This window comes from Struthio camelus, chromosome 1, assembly GCF_040807025.1.
Source record: "Struthio camelus isolate bStrCam1 chromosome 1, bStrCam1.hap1, whole genome shotgun sequence".
Classification (NCBI taxonomy): domain Eukaryota; kingdom Metazoa; phylum Chordata; class Aves; order Struthioniformes; family Struthionidae; genus Struthio; species Struthio camelus.
In genome coordinates, this window is record NC_090942.1 from 163,398,734 (window position 1) to 163,422,573 (window position 23,840).

The 23,840-nt window shown below is 37.4% G+C and overlaps 1 protein-coding gene across 6 annotated transcripts in view; it reads left to right on the forward strand.

Moving 5' to 3' along the window:
- NALCN (sodium leak channel, non-selective) overlaps window positions 1-23,840 on the forward strand; it is a 241,937-nt gene that overhangs the window by 35,241 nt on the left and 182,856 nt on the right. For 4 of the 6 annotated variants that reach the window (XM_068927818.1, XM_068927834.1, XM_068927826.1 and 1 more), the window contains 2 exons: window positions 157-285; window positions 19,169-19,323. In XM_068927818.1, the coding sequence (XP_068783919.1) occupies window positions 157-285; window positions 19,169-19,323 (284 nt within the window). Of the gene's footprint in view, window positions 1-156; window positions 286-19,168; window positions 19,324-23,840 lie in introns of those variants that run through there. The other 2 variants (XM_068927848.1, XM_068927859.1) reach the window with 2 other exon arrangements.

Genomic DNA, 23,840 nt, shown 5'->3' on the forward strand with positions numbered 1-23,840 from the left:
TTCTAGCCATGGCATAGAGTGAGAGATCAGTTTTGAGGACAAGTTTTTGCAGGATAAAAGGCTGCTTTCTCTGTGTGAACGTATTTTCTATTCTGTGGCTTTTAAAATGGCTTCTCATTGCCTGTGCATTCAGTGTCATATTTATCTTTTTACCAGGCGTTCTGGAGAACAAATCTGGAGTGTTTCAATTTTCCTTCTGTTCTTTCTACTTCTGTATGGAATTCTAGGAGTCCAGATGTTTGGAACTTTTACATATCATTGTGTAACAGATGATACACAGCCAGGGTAAGTTAACCTATATAGGCATATTTGGGTCTATTCTTTCAGTGCATCTCTCTAATTTTAGTTAGTGTTCTTGAGTGTAAAATGGACTTAGATTAAAAACAGGCCATCAAAATGTACTAAGATAAATTGGAGAAAAAATGCTATAAATTTTAAAAAATACCGGTATGACAGACATTACAAATTATGTCATTGAACTGCAGTCTGAATTAGAGGGTGAATGCATGCTGCGTGTATGCATGCACCTGTGTGTCTGCATGTGTGTGTGTATGTGAGAGAGAGAGAGGAAGAGAGAGAGAAATCAGTGGAAGCTTTAGGAGGAGCAATTTTGCTTGTGGCTGATTTGGGTCCCTGATGATTCACCTGCCTTCATTGTATTCTCCTATCTTTTTCCAGAATGTTTAGATCTGGGACCAGACTTAAGCTTAAATTATAGGGCAGAACTACCCACAGAATATCACAACCTGTCTGGGATAACAGGAGTCCTGGGGACCTGATACTCACATTTAAAGTTAAACACCCTTTTCACACAGCCTTGGGAAAATATTTGTAATTAATATTCTACATTGATGACCAAGCATACATCAGGTTTTTGATTCGGCACATACTTAAACACAAGATTGTTGAAGGCTTGAAGCACAGTGTAGCCTCTTTCTTATCATTGGGATGACAAGTCAAAGATAAGTATACGCTTACATGTCCTGTGGAATTGAGGGCTTGACTGTGTAGTCAAACACCATTACATTGCGTACAACTATTACATCAATTTCTTTGTTGCTTCTCCTGTTTCCTTGGATAGGGGAAAGTCAGCTCCAGAGTTAGAGAGCTCACATCCTTTGCTTTAGTCAAAATTATATCCTTTTATTCCCGTATCAAATTTGTCAGAACATACAATAAATAAAATAGATAATTATAAGAAAAGTGGAACACTTTAATATGCTACTGTGCTGATTATTGAAAAAAGTTTGTTAAAAAATTTCTGAACTAGGGCGTATGAGCTATCAAATCTAAAATGAAATTATTTCAAATGGTAGATACAAAAAGGGATGACAACATTATTTGAGAATATGATGGACATATACTGTATTTTGTTAAAAGAAAGAGGTGATTGAATTTTGGAGATTTATTTATTTTTTGCTGGATACTGTGGTAAAATATGTGGCTGACCTTCATCTACATTGGAATGAGATATTTCATTCTGAGTTTTCCTCTTTTTTGAAGAAAATCTTTATAGATTACATATCCCATAATCATGAGTTATTAATTGTGAAAAGGATGAAAAATCAACAAACTAATAATCATGACTTTTTTCATTAGAAATGTATTTGAGATAATGAGATCTCTGATTCTGTAGTCTATGTAGTCTTTGTAGGCTTTGCATATGTAGTCTAGAAAAACAAGACATGGGATAGATTACACAAGAAAGATCAGACGTCATAAAATTGCTTGGATTGTAGAACACGGCTTTTTTCTTATTTCAGGAGAAAAAGATGAAGTAGGATGCAGCAAACTATGTTCAGTGTGGAAAGCTAAGTTTATAACTTTTTGTTTGCTAATAAAACTTTGTCCAATTTCTTCTGTGAATGGTGGGTTACTCTGAACACTGCATTGTTTGTAAAAAGGAAAGAGTTTATGGATACACCTCAAATTTAGGTTTTTGAAAAGCTGAATTGCAAGAAAAAGTTAAAAGGGTCAAATATGCAGTACATTAGATAGATAAAACAAAAACAAAAACCTGTTTAAAATATGTTAAAGTTGTAAAAGGTAAGCAGGTAGAATTTAGGAAAAGTTAGACTTCAGGCTGAACATCTCTCCTAACTCTTTTACTTTAGTATTATCGTGTGTATGTAATTCTAGCTTTCTGAAAGTTAAGGTATCTAATTTAAGGTACTTTGAGATGCTTTGAATAGACACCTTCAGAGAGTAATTTATATCTTCTGGCTTCTCCAAACAGACATCTAACTTTAAATAGCTCCCGTCATTGAGTATGAAGGCTGCAGTTACATGATTGGAAACCACTTTTTTCTACAAAATTGCTGCCTCATGCATTCAAATGAATTAATGGTGTTCACATAGGGAGCAATATATTTTTTATTTTTGCTTGACATGTGGACCTATACCTTTACTTGTGGCATACTAGCCACTCATACTCTGAAAACACATATTGCTTCTTCCTTTATGTAACATTCATCCCTATACCTCTTCAATGTTTGTACATTTCTGATCTTTTTTCAGTTCTGAGGAACGCACTTGAGAAACTCTGGGTGAAGGTAGTCTATGCCCGCTTGTGCTAACCTTACCAGAGCCAACTGCAGAGTTCATGAGAATAACACCCTGGACTGGGAGAATTAGAGAAGAAAATAACAGGACTGCTGCTAAAAGAGGGCGATGTACAGGGCAAAAGCTGGTCCAGCAAAGAGGCAGCATGCCACTTTAGAATCCAGGAGAGTTTATTAACTCAGATATAGTAGAGCACAAAAGCACAAAAATTGCCTAGGGATATTTGCCTTTTATCTGTGAGGTTAAAATCAGATTTAAATATTTCTCTCAAAACTTGACTCTGTCTGTCTGTCTGTCTCAAGTAGTCCTGTTCTGGGCAATGGGGAGTGGCCAGTGTTGACTGTACTTGATACCAAATAACTTACCAATCTAAAGCATAGCCTCTAATGAGCCACAGCTGTAAATGCTTGGTATTTTGCAAATCAGATCCCAGTTTTCTAAGTTAAGCTTAGAAAATGAAAAGCATGCAATTAGTGGCCACCTGTGAGAAGTTTAGTTTTAAGTGATTTGCCTCATATTATGCAGAATTCTGTGGCAAAAGGCAAAGGTAAAATCTTATTACTGAAGTCAAGATTCCTCTACTTTAGAAATCACTCTTTTAAGCTCTACTGCCTTCTCAATTATTATTATAAAGCAGGGGAGGGTCTTATGAAAATAGCATCCTAAAAACTTGCTATTCTTTTCTGTTTGAAAGGTTGTGGCAGCCTCATCAGGCACTCGTTGCCTCTTTGACTGCTGCAAATTCTTTTATTTTTCCATCCTTCTCGACACCCACACTCCCTGACCTCCTGCCTATCCACCTCCTCAGTCATTTTGTAATGTTAACTGTAACAAAAGGAAATACTGAAGTGAGCTAGTTATGGTCTGACTTTTCCTTTCCATCTGTGAAATCAACCTCCTTCCAAAGGCTGAACAATTTTTTTTTTCTATTTGGTGATAAATCTTTTTTTCTCTTTTTTTTTTTTTTTTAATCTTTTTTATTTTTGCTAGAGTTTTTTCCCTATGAGGAAACCTATCTTCTTTCTAGGCAATTTTCTCACTCAGTATTCCCTTGTGATTATCACTTATCTTTCTACAACTCTGCTGTCACAGCTTTTCCCTCATGATATCTCCCACTGATACATCTTTTTTCTGCCAACAAGCAGTACGTTGCATGGGCTTCCTTATTATGGATCTTCTTTAGCTGCTTGAAAGACACACAGTATGTTTGGAATGTCATGTATATATAATACAGTTATCTAAATAAGTCCATACATTAAAATCAGTTAGACAGCTTTTTTCATTATATCTGAAATTAATTTCAAAGCAGTGAATAGATACAAAGAAAATAAGTTGTGTTCTGAAATATCTACTATCATTTAGCCTTGGGCAACTCTAATATACGAAAGGTACTTCCACGAGGATAGATGAGAGAACGTATTTCCAAACCTTTGCTTTGGCTCTGGTAGAATGCTTTGTACATCCTCACACACTACCTATTGAGTGCTTATCCTTATTTTTAATTACCAAGACATGTTTGACTATCCAAAAATTCTTTCATATTACGCGATTAGATTATATTTATTCTACAATGGCAAACTTTCTTGGTGATTCTCAGCCTGCACTGGCGCTGGGAGAGCGGAAACCCTCCTTCATCAAAAGGGCAAATTCCATAAAATACAACAATTTCCAAATTCTTCTTCCAAACTCACTCTTTAAGGCCTTTCAATAGGGTGTAGACTGAGTATTCTGTAGACCTATCTGCCTGGTCACCATGGCAGTTGATTTTAAATTCTTTGCAACGTTTCTTTAAAGGAAGAACAGCCCTGGAAAATAGATAAGAAAAATAATTACCGAGTAGTAGAAAGATCTAAGAGATTCTTGGTCATCTCTCCATCTGCCTGTGGAAAGGCCTTCAAAAATGTCAGCTTCAAAGAGGCTGGAGCTGAAAGCTCACCACAATATCTAATATAGGAAGTAAATATGATTAGAAAGAACAAAAAGGATTTGAGATATTGTCTTACATCAGCAGTGGGAAAATGTGACTGAGTAATTGGATTTCTGAGAAAGGGAGAAAATCAAAGACTAAGCTTGAAAAAATCAACATAATAAGACTTCTTTAACAGGGCACATTAATTTATTGATGCCAGTTGAACAGCCTGCACTGCTTTAATGTTACGTTTGGGATTTATTCAGAATTTCTGTTAATGGTGATATGTCTCTGGTGTAAACTCCTCAGGGAAAAGAGAGGTGGAAGAAATCTTACTTTTTTCCAAGCTTGATGTTATTTGGACCCTACCAAAATCAAACCTAAAATATAGCATCAGACTAAAAGAGAGTCAGTTCTAGCCAAATGGGTTCCTATTAAAAGGATGGGAGAGAGTGCTGAGGTGATGGCCAGTGTAGATGCCCAAGGGGAACAATCTTCAGGAGTGGATTCTTCTCATTTTCGGAGGATGTGTGGCCCAAAATCCTGATTGGTTTAGAACTGTTATATAGACAGTTTTCCAAAGCAATTGGATTGTTGATTTATTGCACACAGGATTTCCAGTGCTTCAGTTTGTCCAGCTCCTTTTTCAGTGAGAAGACCTCTCAATGAATATCAAAGATAAAGTGATTGGAACCCAGTAGCCGCAGCTCGTGGTTGCTCAGTTATGTCATGTGTCTACCTGTGTTAAGATTGGCGACCATTTATATTTACCTTTTTTTTTTTTTTTTTTTTGCCGCAGTGGAGACATTAAAGCTTATTGCACTTCCTGCTCGGCCTGTCAACCTTTATGGGATTCATCCGCTTCTCTTGCTGTTAAATACCCCTTCTGAGTAAACTAGAGTAGATTTTATAGACTGCTGTGAAAGTGGCTGACAATAAAAAGTAATATACTGCTCCGCATCTCTTCTGTGCTATCTGGAAAGTTCCATAGGTTTTTTACCTTAGAATTGTCATACAGAATTAAGGCCTGGGATGTACTGAACTTTCTGAAGGAAACTCGCAGAGGGCTAGGACATCAGAAGTCAGAACATCCTCCAGTATATCATAAAATTGAGGGAAAGATCGGACCTTGTTGGAAAACAATGAATGGTCTGCACTCAATCTGCTAGGTAGGTGACTGGGTCCTGTTTGCTTTCTTGAATAGAAAGGAAGCTTGGAAGAATTCTGTCCTTTATGTTGCAAGCGGGAGCCAGACAACTCATGAGGAAGTCTGTGGACATTCACAAATAAGACAACGCTTGTCATTAAGCAGTACATCTATCAGCCTGGAAATGCTGTGAGGTAAAGTCACTTCTGGATATCCGAGCAATTACAGGAAATAGTAAAGAAAGAAGTTCTAAAAGAGAACTTCTCTGTGTTTATCTGTGTTTCAGTGAGTGATCTAACCCATTTGTTGTTTTGAAAACTGAACAACTGTATTCAATTTTGTACTGCTTTTCGGAAGCTTTATGTGATGTCTAAATTTGATTCCTGTCCCAATCCCTTGGATTAATGCAATTCTGAAAGGTATGGGAAATGCTCTATATTCACCCTGAGATGCTTATGATCTGACTGAAGCAATCTCAGGTATTCATTGTTTACAAGAACTTGTGAAGGGTGAGTGAGGAACTGGAAGACTGGAAAATAGCAGAAGTTTAAAGAGGAGGAAGGGACAAGACACAGAGCAAGAAGAAACAGGGAATATTATGGTATTATGACCAGAATACCAAGTAGCTCATCTTCTATCCCTGAAAGAATTCTGTAGCAAATAAACAAAAAAGTTATTTGTAAGCAGCTGGAAGATAACACGGAAATGACTAGCAGCTAATACAGATTTGTCAAGAATAAACCATGTCAAACCAGTACAATTGTCTTCTGTGGCAAGGTAACAGGCTTGGGAAGTGGAGAGAAGAGTGGATGTCATATATCTTTATTTTAGGAAGGCTTTTAAACAGTCTCACACAATATTTGTGTAAATTGGCAGGAGAAACATGGATGAGCTGAAAATGTCATAGAATAGGTGCAAAATTGGTAGGAAAACATGCTTAGTGAGTTCATTGTGAGATCGGAAAGAGCTGTCAGGCAGGGATCCACATAAGTCTGTCTTGTGCTATTTGGAATTTTCATTAGCAGCCTGGATGATGGCAAATAGAGTATACTTATTGAATTGAAGATAACATGAGACTGGGAGGGACTGCAAACGTTTGGGGAGATTAGAATGAAAATGATCTTGACAAATTGAAGAGACTGGATGAAATTCAACAGGGATGATATGCTGCACTTAGGAGCATAATGAGTGAACAGGAATCAACAGAATTGTGCTGTTGTAAATATTTATAAATTGTAGTGTCAGGCAATATGTACAGATGATTTGGAGAGACTCTAAAGGAGGGTAAACAAGAATGAGCTTAGATCTATAGAACACAGCTAATAAGGAACATTTGCCAGTTTTTTAACTTGGCTGAAAGGAAGAGGCGGACATGTAGCAGTTTCTGAATACATAAAAAATCTTGTACAGAGAAAGGGGATAATCTGCTGTATGTTGCCATAGCTAGGATAAGAAGTATTCATATTAAACTTCAGCAAGAAGATTTCAGGTTAGACAGAATATCAAGAAAAACTTCTGTAGGGGTAGGGCTAATTATGCACTGCACTACATTCCTTAGAGAGGTTCTGAATTTCCCCACTGGGGATCTTTAAAAGATGTTATGGAAAGTTCTGTTGGCAGTGACATAGAAATGGTCTGGAACAGGGAAATATATTTAATGTCCTGTTGAAGGGTCACATCCAACATTATTTTTCTATGATTCTGTGTGGTCCTTCTTGATATAAAGAAAGTCGGATGTCCTTATCCTCAGAATCCTAGGAACTGTCTGCCTTTGTTGCATCTCTTCGCAGCAGTCTTCATCTATTCTTCTGAAAGGGGCACAGGACTGAAAGTTGGGAGGATCGGATACTGGAACAGAGCTGTGTGTGTTAGGGCACAGATGAGCAAGTGGCTTGTGGCAGCTCGTTGTTTTATCTCTTTCTGTATATAGCTAACCTTGGAGATGAGATGTGGGGGCGCTCTTGGATGTTCTGACTCCATTTTTCCTCCTACCTTACATGGTGTTCCAATTCTCCTGACCAAAACACAGTTCTTACTATCATCAGAAGTGTTACTACTCATTTTTATTTTACAGTAACGTAAAATATTTTTCTACTCAGCCTTCATACACATCTTCCTCTAGTGCTTTTCCAGGCTCTCATCTACTCATTCCCTCTGTCCCCTAACTGTCTCTCTCATAGAAGATACAGAGAAGAGTTTTAAGTAAATTTCCAGAAAAGTTCCCGAATCTTGCATCACTGCCTCTCTCTGCAGCATGCAATAGGCTTATCAGGTACTTTCATACTCAGTGACCCACACTGTTTGCCGTTCACACAAGTGCATCGTATTCCTTCTTTTCATTGCCCAAAATTTGGATTATTTTTCTATCCCTGCTGTAGCAGGCTCCGCTGGGCTCACAGATGTGTGATGTGCCCAGCTTCCCTCACAGATTCCGAGATTACTGCTCATCCTATCCCAGCTGCTTGTGTTCTCTCTCCTAGCTTTTCTCAGAGACTTAGCCTGCCTAGGTGGCACAAGCAACTGATATTACCTGCTACGGCTCAATATTTTATGCTGCCTACCTCTTTTCTTGATAATCATGGCTGTTGTCTAGGGACAGTATTAGAACTAGAATCTAGCCCAACTTCTGTGTATCTTCTAGCTGGCAAATTGATGAGAAGGGCTCTTCAACGAATATTTGAAGAGAAGGCTTTGTTTGGTTACAGACTGTGAACATGCTATTTATTTTTGTCTCATGCACCCAAGGTGGCCTGTAGGCTACAGTGTCTGGCTTGAGGGGTATACCAATTTGGGGCTTTTTCATTTGCTTTTATGGAGCCCTGGCAATGTTTCAGATCCTTTGTGGACAAAATTATAGACTTTGTTGGAGGTCTACATTTGCGTATTTTAATAATATTATGATCTATCCTGCCTTGTGGATGAAACCTTTTTGCTGGATGAAAATGGTGATCCTCTTTGGACAGTAAGTCTTTGTGTCAGCCTTGTATACCAGCACATGTTAGTAAATGGAGAAATGAAGCCTCTTTCTCCTGGATAAAGTGAGAGCTTTGATTTAGCATTAATTGCTAAATTGTTTCCATTCAGAGTTAGCTGGATAATGTTGAAAGTTAATTCTTAAGTCCTCAGTGATAGCAGCCCCCTTGCTTCTCTCACATTCCCACACTGGCATCTGCTGCCACTTCTGATGTTGCATTAGTCGCTAGTCTGTGTGAATGCATTTGATGCAGGCATCTTGTGTGTGGTCTCAATGCTTTTCAGCTCAAGCTTTGAGAAAGAATTTGTTCTGCATACCGTTAAGATTTGGAATCAGAACATCAACTCTTTTAAGATGTTGAGGATTACCATATCTCATGCCTAAGCTAAAGGTTCACAGGAACAAAATTGCATGGTGAAGCGTGTACCAGAAAAAGAGCTGGTTAAACCTCCCAATGCTTTCTAGGTGTGACTAATTTTACGTTTGTGAGTGACTGGTACAAAAATATTTGTGAGCTTTGATGGAAGTGAATCCCAGCTTAACTTGAGGCTTATGATTTTCAAGTTGTACAGTGCATATGTTTTCCCTCTATTTGACAGACAGTTGATCAGAAGGTATTTTTTATACACAACCCAGGTAAATCTGACACACAAACTTAGTGTTTTTGAAGTGATCCTGAACATATTTCAAAGTCAAAATGGATGCAGTCTTCATCTTAGATTTTTTTATACATCTGAGTTCATGTCCTGAGGTGTTTTTTATTCTTCTAAAAAATTCTCTAAGGAAATGCTTTACTGGACTGTAATACATACTGTAGGTATCACATCACTTCAACATGTAAATCAGCCTAATTTAGTACACCTCAGTGAATTTATGCAGATTCATGGAAACTAGCTAGATTTGTTTTTAACTAACTCTTTTATTTCCAATGTTTTGGCACTTTCTTATAACTACAGATTCCTTCGTTGTGTGAATTCCATTAATTTATGTTATCCTGTTTCCTATGAAACAAGTCTTGCATTAGTATATGTATCTTGGAATTGCTGTTTGAATTCAGCTTCCTGATGACTGATTGTAGCAATCAAAAAAATGGGCTGTCGAAAGGTTATATGCCATGTGACACTTCATAAAATCTCAAAAAGGCATCATTAATGTATACTGCTTTAAGAACAAATCCATACCAGGACTTCTGAGTTTTCTTTTTTGAACTTTAGTTTCTAGTGCTTGGATGTACATACCAGAACTGTCCATAGGAAAGATTTATTTTTCTTACTCATTATTCTGTGAATAACTTCAGTGGCCTTGTTCCTCTGAAGGGTAATGACAGGATGATTTGAATTTAATTTCCTCTAATTCCAGTAATTAGCAATCAAACCAATACGTTGTCAAAACCATTAAGTATCCGCAGCCATCCTGTTCGTATTTGGGCAGTGGCAGCACTGGCTTTGCATAGCACAAATGATCTGTCACGATGATCTAAGTACAGAATTATCCATTTTTTGACTTTGGCACCTGTGTTAGGAACCTAAATGCCTTAAGTTCCCTCTCTAGCTTGTGGAGAGAGAAAAATGATTCTGGAATGTGATTCAACCCACCACCATCCAAATCATTCTCTGGAGATTTGTTTTTTTCTCTCTCTCCTTGTTGCATAAAATGAGGTGGGATAAGAGGTAAGAGCTAGAGCTACAGCCTTTTATTGTGACAGTCCTTCAGGTGATTCAGCTATGAGGTGCTGGGTCTTTGAATTTTTGCATCCATGCAGTATGAGGTAAGGTGAGTGGTTTCATTTGAATATCTTTGAAATACCCGTGAAATCTACATTTCGTAGACCGTAACTTACCTCATGTATGAAATAAAAAAAAGCCACAATCCAAATCAAACCAAACTTTGCCTAGTATTACTTCCTCATGTCATAGGCAGTCTGATCTGGTCATACCTTGTGACTAAATATGGGTGGAAAGAGAAAAGGCACAACATCAGTATTTGTGGTTTGAATAAACACATACTCCAATGTTCTTCTTAGAAAATTTGACCAAAAGAGTAAAAGAAAGTTCTGTCTACAAAGGCTGGAGCTTTAAAACTTTGCTGAGAGGACTGTGTGAAAACTATCAGAAAAATAGATACTGAAACCTGAAACTGAGCATATAAATAATCAATACAAGATCTGAAACGAGTGACAAGATAACAAGATGTGCCTTGGGACAGAATTACTGGAAGACAATATATTAGCAATAGTAAAATATTACAGTGTCTATATATTGAATTTAGGATCAAAAGAAACACTTAGATCACCTAATCTGTCTGCTTATAAATTACAGGTTTATATTACCTTTCCTTCTGTTTCCATTGTATGTAACCTCATAGCTTGCATCTAACTTACATGTGTCTTCTAGACATGAAGCTATTCTTGATCAGAGTATCAATAGAAGAATAATTCACAAGCAAGGAACTTGTTAGTTTACAGCAGAAGTGAATCATTTTCACTGTTAAAAAGTATGTTCCTAATTTATCATTTTAATTTGTCTGGCTTCAGCTGTTAGCTTTCTATTGTTGCTGTACTTTTTTATGCTAGATTACCCAGAATCTTAATTCCCAGTATTTTCTCTGTGTGAATCCACTTACACAAAATAATTTAGGCACCTTTCAATAGCTTTTTAATAAACTAACAAGAATCAGCTATTTAAGTCTCTCCCTGTAAAACGTGTTCTCCAGTTTTCTCATTTTCCTAGCTTTTCTATACTTTCTTCACTTCTTCAAATATTTTTTAAAAATATGAACAGAAAACTGTATATAGTATTCATCATAATTTGTACCAGTGACATACAGAGAGGGACAATAACTCATTACGGTCATGCTTATAGTCTAGGAAAGCACTGGTTCTCTTGCCATGATGTTATTATGACAAATATAAGAGAATGCACTCTTATATTCTCCCATGTCAAACTCTCACATAGTATCTATATTCTACAATACAGTATTTCCATCCTCCTTTATTCCCTTCATTTTATAGATTAGGCTTGCTTTCAATAATTCTACCTGTTTAACTTTGCGTTTGGCTGTATTTGCTGGATTCAGGTAACCAAATGGTCCAGATAGCTTTATTTTACTTCCCTGCCCTCACTATTATTTACCTCTCTACCTATAATCTTGATTTTATGTTTGTTTCTATATCATTGATTATGGTAGAGCATGATGGTCATTTTATTGGCAAGTATTTTTGAGATGTGAATCAATCTCATTTTCAACCCATTTAGCATGTGTTTTATTGATATTATGTAGTGCCAACTTTTTAGTCAGCCATATGTTACTGACTGAATTGCCTTACAAACGCTAAGATAGGAAGTTTCTGTAGACAAATTTGAAATCATGTCAAAATCTTGTTAGTATAATGAAAATTATTTTCTGTAAATTCACAATGACTGCCATCAATTCTGTTCATGGTCTTTATTGTTTATCAATTAGACTTTGTGTTAGCACTCTCATTCTTTTGTCTGGGTTGATGTCAGGCTAACCAATCATGCTGTTTGCCTTTTAAAATAATGGCACATTAGCATTCTTCTGGAATTTCCCTGCTATTCCAAAATGTATTAAAAATTAATAGAAGAGATGAGAGATGCCCTCAGTTATTTGGGCCTGTTAATTTGAATATAATTATCCCTAGCAGATGTTGCCTAATATCCTTCTCAGCTACTAATTCTTGAGTAGTAAAATCTATGTTTGCCAAGTTAAAATGTAAAATAAGGAATGTTGCCAAAGCTTAAGCGTTGTGTTTGTAGTGTCCCTAAAGTCGTGAGTCCTTGAAGCATGCCCTATCTTCATCTTTTAATAATAATAATAAATAGACAGCAGAGACAATCTGTTGCCAGAAAGCTTTGAAAGCTTTATAGTTATAATTACATATATAATTATGAGAAACATTAAATATGGATGATGTTTTCACACTTACAGTTTAAAAGATAAAACAGATTTTGTTATTTGACTAAAAACAGGAAATTACTTCTCTAAATGTGGTCCATGATGACTTTAGACCCCGGTTTGTCAAAAAGTAAATCAAAACATTAAAAAATGATCCGTGAGAATGCTAAGACGATAAAACATCAGAGAAAAGATTGTACTTAGAAATAATTGTAATCCATAAGCCAGAGAGGTATTCTCTGAAATTTCTTCAACTATCATAGAATCACAGAAAGGCTGAGGTTGGAAGGGACCCATGGAGATCATCTAGTAGAAGCCCCCTATTCAAGCAGGGTCATCTAGAGCACATTGCCCAGGATCACATCCAGACGGGTTTTGAATATCTCCAGCGAAGGAGACTCCACCACCTCTCTGGGCAACCTGTTCCAGTGCTCAGTCACCCTCACAGTGAAGAAGTTTTTCCTCAGGTTCAGATGGAACTGCCTGTGTTTCAGTTCATGCTCGTTGCCTCTTGTCCTGTCGCTGGGCACCACGGAGAAGAGTCTGGCCCCATCCTCTTGACACCCTCCCTTCAGATACTTACACACATTGATGAGGTCATCAGTGATTGTGGATGATCCTGTTATTGTATTGTCTAGAACATGTAATGACTTCAGCAGTAGCATTGTTCTAAGTGGCAAGCTTTTCCCACATAAATGGGAAGATCTGGTGAAAGAGATTGTCAAGACAATTCAATTATTATATGGCTGTCTTCTGTTGAAGTTCATGGTTATATATATCTCTCTGGCTTTGGTGACAGGAGAGTCAGCTGATAGCAAGTACTCTCTGAAAACATATGCCCAATAGTGATGATAAATTACTGCTGCAAATTTTAGAAATATCAGTAGCACTAATTTAGATATGGACATCTTCTGTGTTAAGCAGAGGTCATAACGCAATAATAATTATGAAAATTATTACAAAGAAGCCTTCATGATAGAAACAAAGTTCGTAAAAAAAATTCTAATGACCATATCATGGTGTTATTATTCGAACAATTCCCAGGGACTACTGGTGTTATTGTTAGTCTTTCTGTAAAAAGAGCATTAGTCTAAGGAAGTAGTTTAGCAACCATCCATTAATAGCAGTTGTATGTTCAGAGTTTCCCAGTGGAGAAAATGGAATTGGTGGGGTTAGTGCAGTAAGATTTAATATATGAATTTGGGAAAAAGTCATATTTAAAAAGGCAAACAAAAGGAAATCTCTCTAGGTACTTAGATTTTTTTCATGGTCACCAAGCAACAAATAGACTTTTATCCCTCCTCCCTTTTGTTTTTCATGAGAACCCAGCTAAAGGGGGAAACACTTTTCCTTCTAAGCTCTTAAATTCCCAGTGGCTCTGAAAAGAAGGCAAGACTTGAAATATAAAAAAAATATTTTTTAACTACCTAGTGATAACAGCAGCTGTGTAGTGATGGACTTGACCTACCTGAGCTTTTAACAGGACGTACTGTAAGCATCCTTGTGCACAACGTTACTGGCATAATGTTGTTACACAAACCTAATCTCAGGTTTCCTGATTCATATGGGTATAAGATTACAACCATTAATTACGGATAAAGCAGGAGGTGGGTGGGTTTTTTGTTTTTGTTTGATTCTATTTTTTGTTTGGGTTTTTTTTTCTTTTGCATTTTGCATTATGGTAGTTTACCTTTTTAAGGAAGGTCTTTTGACTAGAAAACAAGGTTCTCTGCTCTAAAATTGGAGGGTGGTGCAGGTGGAAAGCAAATTATGGAGCAGATCATGTACTTTACTGGCCATATGAACCATCATTTTTTGACTTGAAGGAATTGATGTGGGTATCCATGTAGGGATTGAGTGCTACTTGAAATAACCTAACGTATCCAAAACTTTCAGTTATGACACAGGAACTACAGAGACCTGTGACTTCCTAAATCAGCAGCTAGAGGTTAAGTGGGTTATCCTCAGGCACCCCAAATGGCACTAACAATCTAACTGAGGATAGCCAAATTGAACCTCAAGTTGAAGTCCAAATTGAACCCCTTTTGCATAGACTCAATTGTAGGAAGGGAGCATTAAATCTAGAATGCAAAGTGTCTGCGACTAAATAGAGCTTATTCTGTAGCTGGTGTGAAATGTATTCTTTTGTACAATTAAATGTATTGGAAAGGCTGACTGTGAAATTAGTATTTGCCACCCTGTGTATATCAGATCTCTGATCTGAGAGGTTCAATTATTAGTCTGCCAGTTTATAGATATATTAAATGTATATTTTGTTCTTCAAAGAAATCTCCAAAAATATTGTTAAAATCAGGATGCTCGTCACACAGCTAGCCTTGCTTTCCCACTATGAATCTAGCTTGTAAATGACATCTCATTTCATAAAATACTAGTGTAATACAGAAATTAAGGCTTGAAAATATGTTCATAATCTGCAATGATTGTCCAAAATAGTGCAAGGTTGCACAGAAGTAATGAGTTCACTTTTAAGAATGCAGACAAATGAATTGGATACCATTTATCTATTTAAAATAAGATAGCAATATTAATAATGAGATGATGTGTCTGAAGTCAATGTAGAGCCACAGTATTAATTCATCAGAAAATGTGTGTTGAGTAATCCTGGCCCAGAACCAATTTATTCCAGACTTCGAGAACTTCCTGCTAAGGTAATGAAGGTCTGAACTTCAGTGTTCGATTTGGGTTTATTTCTCTCGTTTCTGTGCTCTTTGCAGTGGCTTGGTGGTTTTGTTTGTGCTCTGCCAATACTGCAAAACAAGAAGTGATCTTTAGAAAAATGTATAGGAATTGAAGAAATTTTTCAAAACTGAGTGCTCAAAGTTAGACATCTAAATTCAAGTAACATCAAAGGGTGCTGAATCTGTGAATTCTTGATATCTTAAGGAAAATTCTATCTTTATCAATCATCTGAATCAAGCCTATTTCTGTATTAATGCTTTCTATACAGCAGTCTCCATTTTGCATTTAGATTCTATCACTTTCTGAATTCAGTAGTTGATATTAAATCACAATTATTGAGGGTAGCCTTTAAGCTCTTCGAAACTCTGAAGTCTTTCTCTGTTCTCTTAGGTATTTGTCATCCTTCAGCATATGGTTTGTGTGATTTTGATGAAGTGGAGTTCACACTGTCCCGCAGGTCATTAACGAAAATGGATAGCACAGATCCCAGTGCCAGTTCCTCTGAGATCCCAGTTAATGTATTGCTCCCTACTTGGAAGCTGTACAGTTGCTACTTACTTACTTCATTATCTGTCAGCCATTTTTTATGCCTGCTATGTTTTTTTTTTACCTAGATAGTAATTCTTTAGCAAGCAGCCTTGCAGAGCTTCGTTTTGGCATGGGGAGAGACATAAAATTCTTCTGTACTAATGTAGAAAATAATTCAGCACCAGCTAATTTGTGTTTCATTGTTGACTTCTTTTCCTAATTCAGTAATTTCTTTATATCTTATCAATACATTTCCTTCTAAATTTTTCCCGTAATTTTATGGATCTGGGAACTACAGGAGTAGGTTGGTAATTTCCAATGACTTTTTGGTGATATCTTTAAAAATTAATAGAATGCCAGAACAAAAGAACCCTATTTGTACTCCATTTCTGTTCTTGGCAGGGAAAGTCTGGTTAATGGAAAATAGGTCAAATAAGTTAGGAACTACCTCAGGGAATTCGACTCTTAAATTGGTAAATACTAAGGTCAAAAGCTCGCCTTAAAGAGCAGTCCTGATAAAGAGACAGTGCTCAGAGAGAAGAGATTATGTTAAGATGACTATGGTGGTTGAAAGACCTGTCGTGCTACAGATGCCGTAGCAAAGAGGCACACGTGCTGTTGAGACACATCAATTCATGTTTTTCTTGTTATGTACATATGTAGGTATGTATGTGGTCAGAATATTCTTCAGGCAGTTAAAAACATGTCAGAGTAGCAATCGTATGTTTATCAAGGCCTCTATTCAGCAGGATATTTAAGCTCATTGCCTAATAGAACTTTTGAGAAGGTTAAAATTAGTTATGTGCTGAATCTGCATACTAGTGCTTAGTCATTGTTGAATATGTCTGGCCTGCTGGCATATGAAGCAGTAAAACATTTTAAATCATGTTATATTGGAAATAACTGGTGATATTCTAGCCATTACTAGGCTAGATTTTCCTGACTGTATCAATTCACTATTCTGAAGCAGAACACAAACTGCCTAATGAGATTGGTCCAAAAAAGTCTATACCTGTATGGGTACAGGTACTATAAGTAGAGAGTCTTCCCTTTTGGCAAAAATGATACTCTGTGCCTGGAGACAGCTTTTTTTTCTTCAGACAGAGATTTGATATGATATACAAATGACCTAGGTTTAAATGAAGCTCTTAAAATGAATGTTTTGCATTGTAATGATTGAGCCAGCAATGCTTTTAATAATATGCCCTTACACCACCAGACTCTTGGATCTGAAGGATTTTCTAATGCAAACCATAATGTAAAAATTCATTAGCTCCCAGTAGCCTGGGCACTAAATCTGCTTGTGCCAATGAATTAATTTGCATTCCTGAAAATATTCATAAAATATTGTCTTATGATAATCTTTATAACATAATGGCTTTTATGCAGCAGTATTGTAAATCTGAAGCGTTTGAATGAATTTTTAAATCCTTGAGTGATGTATGCTGACCATGTTTGCAAAAAGTTAAATAACTACAAATATGCTTGTATATCTATCCACCTTTCTACTTATGCACATAGTAAAATTGTCAGGATACTCTATAAAACTTTAGCTAAAGCTGTATGTGCTTGTGTGTGCGTGCATGAAGATATGTTTGGCTCACTGGGTGTCATACAGAAATGGCTACAGGGTGAGTACAGCTACAGTTATTTCTCTGCATTTGCAGTTGCCTTAGAAAAATTGTGTAGGAAGCTTCAGTTTCACGCTGACAAATTTAGAGTAATCTTTTGCTATTGCGTGCAATGCATAAAAGCAAGAAAAATAAAGTAATTAAAGCTTCTGTTCACTCAGTTTAGTTGTCAAAGTGTGTCTGTGAGTTAGATTAAAAGAAGGGGACTTTCAGAAGAACCATAAGGTACTAATTACACTAAGACAGAAAAGTTTCCCCTGTTCTGTGGACAAACAAGATTAATTAAAAAGAGATGATGAATTTTAAGCTTCATCCTGAGGCTTCAAGATAAGGGTGTGCATACTGCAAGATTTTCTTTTTTAACTTTGGGTGGTTCATTTTGGGTGTTCCTGTATCAAAAGTCTCTGCAGGAGGTTGGAATCAGCCTGAACATGAATGGAAAACCACTGTGAATTGCTTTTTTTCTCATACCAGAACTGATGCTCACTGACTTTTCAAGTCTAATGTGAAATTCCACTGGGACTGAACCGAAAATCAGAATTTCCATTCTGTGGAAACAGGCTCAGCTATGTGCCTGTTCGGCAGAGTTGAAGCTGTGTCATATTGCCGCCTTTCTTCTCTTTGGTTTACCCAGTTGACTCATAGCACAACTAACACGAATACTCACTTCTGCACTGTGGTACTGTGCTATGTTGCTTTGTAGACCCTGACAGGGACCTGTTCAGGACAGGGATTTTTTTGCTAATGTGACGTCTAACTAAACTACTTCTTGGGAAATGGGGGTGACCAGTTGTTGATTCTGGCTCTTCCGTGGCAAAGAACTATGTGTTGCTGTAGTCAACAGTGTGCCATAAGTGCCTATGGGGAATTAACTGCCTGAGCTCCTCCTTACCAAAATGTGAGGATACTTTGATATATAGTCATGTGTGCGTGCTGACAGGCACATATTGAACAGAACGGGGAGCCACACACTTGTCCTGTCTCGCCTGTTAGCTCCTGTGTCCCTTAGTGCTGGCGTTACCTGAGTTCATGTTGCGGTGCAGCATGATAGAGCATCTCCAGCAGCATAACCCCATGTGCCAGAAGAGCTGGGAAAGCAAGTGATGCCCAGCCTCTGGCAATAGTAAAATGAGGTGAGATTCTCTCTGGCCAGCACACTGGGTGGCAGGGCTGCCCATTGTCCCATGATCTTTCTGTTTTTCAGTGTTACACTTACCAACATGAATCTGTTTGAACCAGCTTGTTCAGAATTTTTCACCTCTTTTACTAGACTGTTACTGGCCTTATCCAGAAGTTGCAACTGAAACCACAGCTGTACCCAGAGAGTGACTCTGAAAATGTGGTGATTTGAGTCCTTGGCTGTGCTTGTGAAAGGTAGCTATTTTAGGCAGCTGTGGTAGAAACCTGGCCTAACCAACATATAAGAAGCTAAATGTGTACTTGAGTGGCTGGCGAGTCATCCATAACGATACTGTTAAGAGTGTCAGAGCTACCTCAGGTAATGTCTGTGGAAGTCAAAGTCACAGGTATTGACTGCAGCTGGACACACTCTCAGGATTTTCAAAGGAGTCTGAAGCATTAAGTGTCCAAATGCCATTAAAGAGCAGTCACAGCGGCTATATATTGCCTCTTCTGTATGTCCTGGGGCATCATAATCAATTCAGAACTAATGGAAACAATGTATTCCAAAGAACAATAGTGAGAGTAACAGCTGATGTACTTTTTGCCTTAGTCCTCTCACTTACACGAAGTTTTGCTATTAACTGAGTTTGTATAACACATTAATTTCATTTTTTTCACAGGAATGTAACTTGGAATAATTTAGCTATCCCAGACACCCACTGTTCCAGAGAGCTAGAAGAAGGTTACCAGTGCCCACCTGGATTTAAATGCATGGACCTTGAAGATCTGGGACTAAGCAGGCAAGAGCTGGGCTACAGTGGCTTTAATGAGATAGGTCTGTCCCACTGGTAAAATCCATTTCAGTATCCATTTAAAAATGTTTATAAAATAAGCAGAACAGATAGCTTGTATCTGTGCTGAAAAGATATCAGTTGCAATCAGTATTCTGCTTTAGTAGAGCACATAACAGAAAGGGAAGCTGTGCTGTTTGCTTTGGAATGATAAAGTTATAATCTGTTTTTACACTGCCTGGCTTCCCAGGATTTAAATAACTTTAAAACAATGTCTTTATTTAAGAAGAGGCAACAGTTAATTGTCACCAGTATGCAAATATAATGACTAATTTTTGTCTTTTATTTATAATTCATTTTAGAGCATATAATGGTTCTCATAATTCATCCAATTTTTCTAATTTTAATAGTCGTTCTTATTCAAAAACACCCTGAGTTACTTTGATAATCACCTTGATACTGAAGGGCAAGGGGAGAGAGAGTGAGAGCTTATATATCTGTAGCAATCTGGATGCAAAATGTGTACGTGAGAACTAGAACCCCCGAAATGATTGAGAGTTGAGCAGATTTTGCAGTACAGGTGTGATGTGTGTTCTGTGAGAAACACCACAAGTCAGCAGGAGAATACGTTCTCTGCTAGCTGGAATATGTGGTGTCATCCCCACAGGGAAACTTGAGTAGGAGCTTAGAGCAAACATTGAGCAAAAATGTGGCAAAAAAATGCTGAAGCAAAATCCATAACCAGATGGAAGATATGCAGTTTCCCTGTCAGAGCCTTGTGGTTATCTCACATGCATTTCACAGACAAAGGTCCGATAGGAGCCTGCAGCTGTACATTTTCATAAGCACAGATAGGGAAGTCCCTTCAAATGAGAAAGCATGCCTACAGGCCATATTCTCTCTGATGTTTCTGTCCAGCTCCAGTAAGCTTTTTTTTCATTTTTCCTGGATTGAGCTCCAGACAATAGACTGTTATCCTGGCCCCGGCTGAACTTGAAGGTAATAAAAAGGTTTAATAACTGAATTACTACAATCCAAAAGTTTTTTTGAATGTTGAAAGCCTTTGCAGCCCAAATCACTTAATTTGATTCCCAGGCTACTGAATATACACACTGAGCCAGAGGATTACAAGAAATAGACTCACAATCCTATCACATCAGGTACTCTGTGATACAAAAAAGTTTCTGAACAAAAACTACTGTATGTGTGCTTTTTTTTTTCCTCATGACAAAGGGACAAAGCATTCAAATATCATTCTGTTTTTCCTGGAGTCCATAAGTCTACTGGTTGTACCAGTACTGCTAGCTGTACTAGCACCACTGGTGGTACCTATCTTTTATATAAAATTTGTCTTCAGTAGATGTCAGAGGACAACCTTGTCTGATCTTTCACACAACCTTCAGCTTCCTAAGTTAGTGGCATTGTGTCATGCCTGGCTAAACGTGAGCTGAGTTCACGCTCGAAGCTAAAAACATCCACATACAGGTTGTCTAGTTCAAGATAGTTTGGCAGTGGAGCGTGGGATAAGTATACTACGAGAAGAATTATGCCTTAGACTGAAGCTGCCCTTCTTATCTTGACATGCAAAATTAGTTGTCGTACGTACTAGGGCATTGAATGCTCTTATTCTAGCTGTCTGTCTGGGCACTGGGGAAAAGTAGTTGCAATGCCTTAGACAAGCTTAGGTAGGTAGATGATGTGAACAAGGCTCACAGTGCTTATTAGAGGAGGCCAGTACTTGTTTAGTGATGAGGAGAGGTCAGCGAAGACAAGTGAAGTCCCAGGGTGCCTGCAAAGCTGGTTAAAAAAGCAGAGCTAAAACTCTGATGTCCTGGGTCCCAGTCCTATGCTTTATTGGTATGTCCTCCTAACTGCTGCGTTTTAAAGATCAGAGATTGGTGAAAGACATAGAATTGTCATTGATACATGGTTTTTGTCTAGAAATAGGTAACAAGGACGTAAGCACATCTCAGTGCAGCAGCCAGAGCTTAAATGGAACATCAGTTGAAAGCTGATTACTAAACTTTATAATATTGGGTGAGACAGAGCAGTTATGCCACAAAATGTTAAATAAGCTTCCTCAAATTAGGAATGTTAGAAATAGGGCAATATCCAGCAAGTTTATCAATATTTTATAAATCTCCATTTGGTGATGCGCCTTTGTATGTAGCTAACAGGTAAGTAATGCAGTAGATCTTTTCTATGTAATTATAGTATTTTATTGTATACATTCATTGATGTTTTACTTGCAGATATTATTATGCAGCCTGTCCTGTTGTTTCCTGAAATGTATCATTACAAAAATCACAAGAGCTTAGCAGTTTGGCATCTACCATATAATTAGTGCCACTTCATTTGCTGTATATGAGTACAAGTTATGCATATTTGAATTTGATCATTTCTGTTACTTTTCTTCAAAGAGAAAGAAAAGGGAGGCTTTTTACGATTTCATTATAGGGTGAAGACCAAATCTGTCCAAATCAGCTGTAACTAATTGATTTTTTTATACTGTGAGGACTGTGCAAAGTAGGTAGTTCTGTGTTTAGGAAGTCCCTCAATTTTGGCCATATTCTTTTCCCACTTTTATGAATGGTTTTGGCTTCAAAGGCATAAAAATTGGAAAAGTAGGGATAAAAACCGGAAAAGTAATGTAAGTTTTGGTACTTGACAAAATGTTTCCATGAACATTTAATTCCCATGCTTTCTTTTTAGTTTTGAGATGTTTTGTTTTCTGTATTATGCATGTATATATTTATGTATTTTTGAAGGAAGAACATAGTTACAGGCTATAGACAAATAGGGCTTGAAGGCATCTTGTCAAGATTATGTTGTCCATCACCTTTGCATGTGAAGTGGACTTCACAGTCTTTCCAAGCAATCCATTGCAGCGCTTTATTATCCTTACTCTTAAGAAATTTTTCCTCAAGTCTAACCTGAAGCTTTCTTTCTGCAATGTAAGATCATAATTTTTCACCTTATCCACTATGGATATGGAGAAAACACTAAAAAAGAGTTTTCTACATCTTTGAATTACGCTATTGATGCAATTAATATTGTGCTATTATGCTTCTTCTACCCTCTAGGGCCCTGCTAGGCCATGTAGCTCCAAATTTTTCAGTCTTTTGCTATGGGACTTATTTTTTATGAATCATTTTTATTGCCCTTCTCTAGACTTTCTCCAGCTGATTCACCTCTTTGCTGAAATGGAGTATTGGCAGAGTACTTTATGTGTCCTAAGCTGTATTACTGTTTCTACATCCCAGTGAGATGTTTTCCATTTTTACAACAGCATGACGTGGATGATTCATATGCTTTTCTGATTTGTTACAGCCCTTGTGTACTTTTCTAAAGAAGTGCCATCATTATTTCCCATCCCATATTTGTTTACTTGATTCTTTTTAAGTGTAGAACCTTGCATTTGTTCCTGTTGCATGTCATAATTTCTAATTTTTGGACTATTTCTTCAATTTGCCAAAGTCTTCTGGAATTTTAATTCTTTCTTCTTGAATGCTTGCAGTGTGCCTTACTTTTATCTGAAATGGGATGAGTATATTTTCTTTTCTGTTGACCTAGTCAGTAATGAAAAAGTAAGTAGAACCAAACTAAGAACAGACTCTGATGGAACCTCATTTGGCAGTCTTCCACTCTGACAGTGTTTCATTAATAGCTGCTCATAAGGACACTTACCAAATGGTTTTGCACCCATCACAGAGTAGTTTCGCCTAGCCACGTTACCCTATGTAAAGCTTCTTTAAAATTAAAATATGCAGCATGAATTGCTTCTCCTCTCTTCACAAAACCTTCTTCCATTCTGTGTTTATCCAGCAGTAATGCAATCAGATTCATGCCGTAGGTTCTATGGTGCCTGCACACTTCAAGTATGTAATAGTAATATAATACTCATGCCTGATGTGTGTGAGGCTAATTTGTCAAACTTGCACCACGTCAGCAGATATCTACTGCTAAAGCCTCGGCTGTTCTTGAACATACGTATTTGTAGATTGGATGTGGAATGAAAATAAGAACACCAGTCAGCCAATTCAGCCAGCTTTATCAGTGTAATCTGTAGAGAGAATGAAGTAACTGAAAGCTAGGGCAGTACTGTTTGGTTACACCTTGGAAAAGTTATGAGCAATGACCACGTTGAGTGGAGAACCAGTTAACTAAGACTTCAGGACCCCAAATCCTGTTAGGTTTGAGTGACTTCGGATGTCAAAGGTTCCAGCTGATGGGAGGTTGCAAAAAATTTTTGCTTTCTTCTAGTTCATGAACTCAGCAGAAACCCGAGTAATCTTCCCAGCAGTTTGATGCAGAACTTAGAACACCTACTTCTTAAGTAGGTGTTATTCCTATACAGTGGGAACCTTCATATTAAATGAAGTCTTTTGTCCATCAGGATGCCTGGAATATTTTTCGAATGCTACCTGTGGGGCTGAGTGGGAGTAAGAGAGAGGATATGAATGAAGGGCTGGCTGTGTGGATGTGGGTGGAGAGGTCCTTACTACTGACTGTACCGGTATAGTACTGTCAAATGTTTCTCTTTCTCAGGCTTCTTAGCTGA